Genomic DNA, 8,259 nt, shown 5'->3' with positions numbered 1-8,259 from the left:
GCAGCCATCATCCTTCAACTACCACCACCACCTCCCCAGTCCACAAGCCCCAAGACAAGGAGCTAGCTGAGCACCCCGCTCCGGGTGCGCGCAGGGTGCAGACGCTCAGCCTCCGCGCGCTCCGTCCCGGGCCGCCCTAGGGTTCTCGCGGGGACCTCGGGCTCGCGAGGACCTCGGGGGGCGCTAAGGAGTTCGAGGGCTCGTGGGGCCGGGAAGGTCCGGGGCCGGGGAGGCCGGGCGCGCCCCGCCTGCGGCGCTGGGGGCGGCCGAGAGGAGGAGCCGCCCCCTCCGTAACTTTCCCACTCCCCGGCAGGCAGAGGCGGGGTGTAGGGCGCGGTTAAAAGGCGCCGCGGCGGGGACAGGTGCTCAAGACCGCAGCGCCCGGCGCGCTCCGCTCTCCGACTCGGAGCCCGTCGGCGGCACCCGGCCCCGACCCGCGGGAGCACCCCAGCCGCCGCCCGACACCCCTCGCCTCCCGGCCGCGCCGCACGCTTCTTCCCGACACAGGTGAGGCTGCCAGGCTCCGCGCCAGGGTCGCGCAGCAGGAAGCCCGGGGCCCGACTCGAAACGCCCAGGAAAGCCCGGGCGAAGGAGCCGTGGCGCGGGGACAGACCCGGGAACCACGAGGGGGTCCCGGGGAAACTGGGGCCGCGCCAGGCATTCTCGGAGGACTGGACCCGAATGCCCGGGACCCCTGGCGGTCCGGAAGGGCCGTCGCCGCCGCCGACCTGGGCGGGGGTGGGGGAGGTCTGGCGAGTGGCTGGGACGAACTTCTGGGGCGGGAATCGGGGGCCCGAGGGGGCTCGGTGGGGGAGGGAAGCCGAGAGCTTGGCGGGCGCGCAAGGCACACAGGCGGCGCGGAACCTGGGCGTTTTGCGCCTCGGGGCGGGAGGAACAGGACTCGTCCCGCCGCGAGCAGTCGAAAGGCGACAGCCTGTGACATTGCCTCGGAGGACTTGTCCCACGGCCGACCAGCTGCGTTATTTGCAGCCCCGAAAAGTTTTAAATTAACCGAAAGCTTAGAAAGAGCCCTGGGTTTCGTTTGCGATGCAGGAAACCTGCTCTGGAGGGAAGTGACCTTTAGTCCCCCGAGAGCGGCCCCTTGGGCTGGGGCGGGGGCGCAGGCGACGCGGGACAGGGACACCGGAGCCCCCGGCCTGGCCCGGAGCTCGGCCGCTCCTCTTTCCCCGAAACTCGCCAAGAGCGTTCGCAGCTGGAAGGAAAGCTTTTAGGTCCCAGGTGGGTGACTGCCGTGCGCGGCTGAGAATCTGGTGCCGCAGGAGACGGTGGCCCTGCAGGGCGGCCCGCCTGAGGACAATGGGCCGGGACGTTCACCTGCGTGCAGAGAACTGGCCTCTGACCGCTGACCGGGGCTGTCCTGGGACGGCATTTGCCCTTTGAGTCTTTTGAAACTGGTGCTCAGTCAGCCTTTCGAGAAAGGTGGGGGGAGCTGATCAAGGCCCACCACCAGGCCCCCGAGGGGTGAGTTCAGGGGTAAGGAACTCTGCCTTTTCTGGAAGCCCGTGATTGACCCCGTGAAGAACTGAACGAACTCAGCTACCCGGCCCTGCTCCAGGCGCTTTGCAGGCTGGCTGGACCTCTGAGGAGCTTGCATGTGAAGGCTCAGGGTTGGGAAGAGGGGAGGGCAGCTCGGGCAGATCTGCCCAGCCTGTTAGCGCATCCCGCTGGGGGTCACGCTTTAGTTTCCTGCTGTCGCTCAAAGGAGCTGTGCAACAGGTAGCGAGCTGCAGATCTCACACTATGGAAAATGCATGCGGGGCTTATTTTGAAGGGCGTGGGGCCTGCACGAGGTGTCATGGATGCAGGGTAAAAGCATAAGCCCCACCCCCACGCCGGTGTTTTTGGCCAAGTATATTGAGGCTTATGTCCCTGCCTGTCCTGTTTTCCCCTTGGTGACTTCCAGTGAAGAACTGGAAGGTCTGATTCCGCAAGACGGACTTGCCAAAGTCTGATTGTCGCTGCTTTGGTGGATCTGCGGTAGGGCGGGACTGTCCCGAGCTAGGGGACTTGCAAGCTGGACAACTGGCTCACTGATGGCCTCCCAGACAGCCTGGATTTATGTAAATAGGTCAGGGCTGAACCCCAGCTAGCCCATTGATTGTCCAATGATGCTTCTCTCTTCCAAGCTGGACATGGTTACATGGTGCAGAAGTCTGTGTCTCTCCTGCCTCTTCTACCCAAGGTGGCGCAGGGTGGGGGTGGGGTGGCTCAGCCAGACCTTGGCGCCCCACAGCAGCCGTGGTGGGTAATGAAAGACACTCATTCTGAGTCTGAGTCCAGCCGGAAACAGGATGCGACTTGCCCGACAAGAGAGGAGGATGCTTTTAAGACCGAGAAGGATTCACTGCGGCTCAAAAGCGGTGGAAAACAGATGACTCATCAAGATTGTGGAGGGGTGGAATCGCCTTCAGAAGAGGGGCTGATTGTGACAGACCGGTGTCAACTATGAATCAATGAGGGCAGTTCGCCTCCTGGCATTTAGGCTGCTGGCTCCTGGAAGAGCTGCTGGGGCCCCTGCACACCCACCTTAGAGAAGACGTGCAAGACCCAGAGGGCGGGGCCCCTGCATGCTTCGCCTCTCAACTCCAATACAGGGAGGGCACCTTGTTGGGCAGGGAACTGGCGAGTCCCTGAGTTGAACTATATCTCTTTTTAAAAAAAAGATTTAGAAGTTAAAACCTTAGCCACTGTAATAAATAAATAAATAAGGCACATGGCAATACTTACTGAAACAAATACTCTGAATACTAACCAACTCCCGACATGACAGTTGGGACCACCTACCTGTGTACAAAGTGTATACAGAAAACCCACAGCGGACGGCTTTTTCCCCAGCAACCACTCCTCACCAGCTTCTCCCGTAGAAGAAGGAAGCATGGCTCATTGTGGAGTTTAAACTGGGGAGCTCAAATGTCAACTTACCCCTGGCTAACAACCATTTCACTGCTAACACTGGATTAGGTAGACTCCTACAAATGGCTTATTCACTTTGTGACTCACTTATGCCTGGCTGCTCGACTTTAAAGGCAAGGTTAGGGGCGCTGGCGCTGTGGCATGATGGGTAAAGCCAGCGCCTGCAGTGCCAGCCTTTCATATGGGTACCAGTTTGAGTCCCAGCTGCACCACTTCCCACCCAGCTACCTGCTAATGGCCTGGGAAAGCAAAGGAAGACAGCCCAAGTGCTTGGGCCCCTGCACCCATGTGGTAGATCTGGAAGAAGCTCCTGGCTCCTAGCTTTGTCTTGGCTCAGCCCTTGTCATTGAAGTCATTTGAGGAGTGAACCAGCCAATAGAAGATGGATCTCTCTGTGTGTTTGTGTCTCTCTGTCTCTCTCTGTCTCTCTCTGTCTCTCTCTCTCTCTCCATTTATATAACACCAGCTTTCAAATAAATAATAAATAAATGGTCAGTGTTACCCTGAGTTAGTGTCAGTCCCCCGGGAATAGTCCAAAACTTGGAGCTACAGGTAAGTGGGCCCGCTGAATGTTTGCGTGGAGTCAGAGATGCAAGGAGTACGTGCAGCGTCATCAGTGGGCTCGCTCAAAACTAGCGAGTGTCCTTACGCTGTAACAAGTACTTGGCTGCACCCCCGATTTTTAGGAGATTCTGAAGGAGTGGGCGAACAAGCTGCTCTTTAACTAGAAAACACAGACAGACATGTTCAGGACGGTTTGGGAATTAGCCCTCTCATCCTGCCTGCGAACTAACCTGGTTTTGCTTTCGCCGTTTCGGGGGCGCTTGCGTAAGAGTTGGTATTTGCCCAGGAAGAGGTTGCACAGCACTCACCTCCCACCAGCACAGAGGAACCGCCCCGATTCTGCCCCGACTCATGGCTCCTGTGTCGTGTCCCTTGGTCTTTTCCAGTGCCCACCGCGCAGAGGGGAGGATGGATTGGAGCACGCTGCAGACCATCCTGGGCGGAGTCAACAAGCACTCCACCAGCATCGGGAAGATCTGGCTCACCGTCCTCTTCATCTTTCGCATCATGATCCTCGTTGTGGCCGCCAAGGAGGTGTGGGGAGACGAGCAAGCCGACTTCATCTGCAACACCCTCCAGCCCGGCTGCAAGAACGTGTGCTACGACCACTACTTCCCCATCTCGCACATCCGGCTCTGGGCCCTGCAGCTCATCTTCGTGTCCACGCCGGCGCTGCTGGTGGCCATGCACGTGGCCTACCGGAGACACGAGAAGAAGAGGAAGTTCATGAAGGGGGAGATCAAGAACGAGTTCAAGGACATCGAGGAGATCAAAAGCCAGAAGGTGCGCATCGAAGGCTCACTGTGGTGGACCTACACTAGTAGCATCTTCTTCCGCGTCATTTTTGAGGCCGTCTTCATGTACGTCTTTTACATCATGTACAACGGCTTCTCCATGCAGCGCCTGGTGAAGTGCAATGCCTGGCCGTGCCCCAACACGGTGGACTGCTTTGTGTCCAGGCCCACGGAGAAGACGGTCTTCACCGTCTTCATGATCGCCGTGTCCGGAATTTGCATCCTGCTCAATGTCACCGAACTGTGCTATCTGCTGATCAGATATTGTTCCGGAAAATCCAAAAAGCCAGCATAACACGGCAGGGGAGTGGGAGGGGCCTTAGATAAAAAGATGACAGCACGGAAGGGTGAGGCAACCTGTGCTTAGCTGTCAAGTTTCAGTCAGCAGCGTGTCCCCGAGACAAAGATTCTGATCTCAAAAGCAACCACTGGCAATCCCTGTAGCCTCCCGGTCGACTCCGGCCACCTCAGCAGTGCTGCTGTGCTAAAGGCTTCCCAGCCGAGGTCTGGCTCCCTGTCTGTTACAGACTTGTCACCGAGTTAGTTCCAATGAGACCCCCCGTTGATAGGGGTGCTTTGTAGGAGGAACACTCTTGTGTTGCGCCAAGGATGTTGGCGGCTGCTTCTCCGTCTCTGAGGAAAAGGGAAGAAAGACCCGGTTGGAAAGAGGCTGCTGAGGAAGCCCGAGGGTCTCCCTTGGCACCTGCTTTCCCCGAGATAAAGCCCCACATAGAGAATCTTGGTTCTTTGCCTTGCTTTCTAAGTTTTAGTCTCTGGCTATAGACAACGTTGCCTACCCAATGCTTCCAACTCTGTTTCACTTTTTTTTTTTTAATGAAAACTTTAAAATAAAATAGTTTCCTTGGTTCTAAAGATATCCAGGAAACCATTCTGTGTTTCTCCTGTTGCAAAGGTTCAGATTGGGGTGCGCGAGTGATGTGTAATGAGACACCATCGTCCCACACTGCCGCCTGCTGTGTTCCTGGTGGCAAGTGGAGGCCACCCCATGGCAGCGGCCTCGTGTGAGCCGGGCTGAAAGTTCTTGGCAATCTCTTGAGATGGCAGAGAGCCTCGTGTCAAAACCTCCAGTGTAAGTTTGCTAATAAATACCGACCAGGTGTACCACCGAGCACCAGCGACAGGCTGGCTGAAGACCCCTCCCTCCCTCCCAACGTTTGCCTTTTCTATTACAGGTGTGCACAGTGGCCAGCAGCAGAAGGGACCCCATGCAAAGGGCCCTGACTGACACACTGGTACCGGGGCGCAGAACAAAACGTGATGGGGAGTTCTGAAAGAAGTGAGGGAAAGGCAGGGCTCCACGTTCTGCTGATTAAACATGAGTTTTGTCTGCACCAAAGCTTTGTTTGCTTCCCTCTTTGGCATACAATTTCTTAATGAAAATAGAACCACTGGGGACCAGTGCTGGGGCGTTTTGGGTAAAGCTGCTGCCTGCAGTGCCAGCATCACATATGGGCACTGGTTTGAGACCCAGCTGCTCCACTTCCCATCCAGCTCCCTCCTAATGCACCTGGGAAAGCAGCGGAGGATGACCCAAAAGTCCTTGGGCCCCACCACCCAGGTGGAAGATCTAGATGAATCTCCTGGCTCCTGGCTTCAGCCTGGCCTAGCCCTGGCCACTGTAGCCATTTGGGAAGTGAACCAGCAGATGGAAGAGCTCTCTGTTTCTGTCTCTTCCCCTCTGTGTAACTCTGACTTTCAAATAAATGAATAAATCTTTTACAAAATAGAACTAGCAGACATTTGAAAAAATACAGCTAGAGTTTCAATAGCTAGCAGTTCGAAATGAACCCTAACATCACTGCTAGGCTTGACAGCATTTCCAAAAATGATACTCTGCATACCTGCATGAGGATAAGAGTTTTCCTGTTGCCGAGAATAATAGCATGGTAAACCCATTTTGTGATAGTAAATACGCACTTTCGTTACATAGGTAACATAATTTTGAAACGTCTCAAATATCATTTCAGATATTAAAATATAATTCCCATGGTAACTATGTAAAATCTGATACATTTTTAACAGAATGAATGGCAAGCTTTAATTTCATCTATAGCCATTTTTGCATCCATATTTTTCCAACACTCAATGGGTGTGTTAACAGGCTATCTGTCTGTCTGTCTGCCATTCCACCCCAGTTATAGGGAAGTCTCTGTCGCCAGAAAGATCGGCAGGGAAGGGAGAAAGAAAGATTATTTCTGCCCAGCCCCATGCTCACCTCTGACAGGTTTTTGACGGACTGAGGCCCAAGAGGAGCATAGGATGCTGACAGGAGACAGAGCTCAAGGAATGCTGAGCTGTGGTGACGTGCCCAGTGTGGCCCCTAAGAGCTGGCACTCTAAAATGTTTTAGGAAAAGCCCTATGGTCTGTTCAATAGGACTTTATGTCTATTAGTGTGGCCCCAAAGCTGGTCTTTTTGTGAACCTCCTTTTTATTCCTCAGTACCCCTTCCACGGGGAATACACCTGCCAGGTTAGACTCCGTGGCCCGCCCAGCCCCGTGCAGCAGCCTGCCCAGACACAGCCACCATCGGCTCTGTGCCCAGGGTACAAGATTTACATCCGAGGGTTTCGAAGCATTTTACACACCAATAATGGAACCGAAGGCCACATGCTTTTTAAATGGATTTCAAAAAACCAAAACTCACTTCCACTTTTACCCATAGTAGCAAAGGAGCAGTGGCTGCCACCCACTTCCCAAGGCATCCTGCACACAGCCTGTGAAAATAACACACTGGTTTTTTAAATAGCTGCATGTGTTCTTACAAACTATGAAGATTATTACTCTAAGGTATTAAAATACAGGGCAAAAATAATTACAGGCTGCTCCCGAGCACTTTTAACCACTGACCGAGGGCTCTGACTGCATGCCTGAAAATTACAGCTGCAAACGAGAACAAGAGCCTGCCTCCCAGCTCATCCACTGGAAGCTGGCACAAGGTGAACAGCAGGCAACTCAGCAGGGCCTCCCACCGGCTGGGTCTCTGGAACAGGCGGTTTAGGAGCCGTGGATACAGCCCAGCTGCTGCTCACTGTGCCTGCACAATGCCTGGTGGCAAACTGGAAAACGTGGTCTCCAACAACTCATCATAGCTGTGCACCTGTTAAAGATGGGTGGCAGGAGCTGGTGTTTAGAGGTTTAAGACACCCATATCCCACATCGGATTAACTGGGTTAATTCCCAGCTTTGACCCTTGACCCTAGCTTCCTATTAATGAAGACCCTGGAAGGCAGCAGGTGTAACTGGGTCCCTGCCACCCACATGGGAGACCTGGATTGCATTCCCAGCTCCCAGTTTCAGCCCAGCCCAGTCCCAGTGATTGCAGTTACTGGGGAAGCATACCAGCAATGGGAGGGCTCTCTCTCTCTCTCTTTCTCTCTGCCTCTCAAATAAAAAACAATTGAAAAAAAAATTAGTTGGATGGCAGTTGACATGAATGAGTCAAGTCCACTCAGGGGGATCTGGAATGTTCTGCAGGGGCCTGAGACCTGAGCTGCCCCTCATCACTGTCCCTGACTCAGCAGTCAGCTAAAAAATATCCGACGAGCACTGACAAGACCTCACCCAATGGGGCCGGCACTGTGGAGCAGTGGGTTAAAGCCCTGACCTGAAGCGCCAGCATCCTATATGGGCGCCGGTTCTAGTCCCAGCTGATCCACTTCCGATCTTTCTGCTATGGCTTGGGAAAGCAGTAGAAGATAGCCCAAGTCCTTGGGCCCCTGTACCCATGTGGGAGACCCAAAAGAAGCTCCTGGCTCCTGGCTTTGAATCGGCGCAGCTTTGGCCCTTGCAGCCATTTGGGAAGTGAACCAGCAGATGGAAGACCTCTCTCTGTGTCTCTACCTTTCTCTGTAACTCTGTCTTTCAAATAAATAAAATAAATCTGAAAAAAAAAAAAAACCTCACCCGTATGCTCTGAATACAGAAGGGGAGACACGGGCCAAAGAG

The 8,259-nt window shown here is 54.6% G+C and overlaps 1 protein-coding gene across 1 annotated transcript; it reads left to right on the top strand.

The window, feature by feature from the left end:
• Positions 1-371: 371 nt before the first annotated feature.
• GJB2 (gap junction protein beta 2) lies at positions 372-5,167 on the top strand. The gene is made up of 2 exons (XM_062195401.1): positions 372-507; positions 3,885-5,167. Exon 2 carries the CDS (start codon positions 3,907-3,909, stop codon positions 4,585-4,587), a length of 681 nt encoding a protein of 226 aa, XP_062051385.1. The 5' UTR covers positions 372-507; positions 3,885-3,906; the 3' UTR covers positions 4,588-5,167.
• The last annotated feature ends 3,092 nt before the right edge of the window (positions 5,168-8,259 follow it).

Source organism: Lepus europaeus, chromosome 6, assembly GCF_033115175.1.
Source record: "Lepus europaeus isolate LE1 chromosome 6, mLepTim1.pri, whole genome shotgun sequence".
Lineage (NCBI taxonomy): Eukaryota > Metazoa > Chordata > Mammalia > Lagomorpha > Leporidae > Lepus > Lepus europaeus.
The sequence above is the reverse complement of the archived record's forward strand: the minus strand, read 5'-3'. Positions and strand labels throughout refer to the sequence as shown.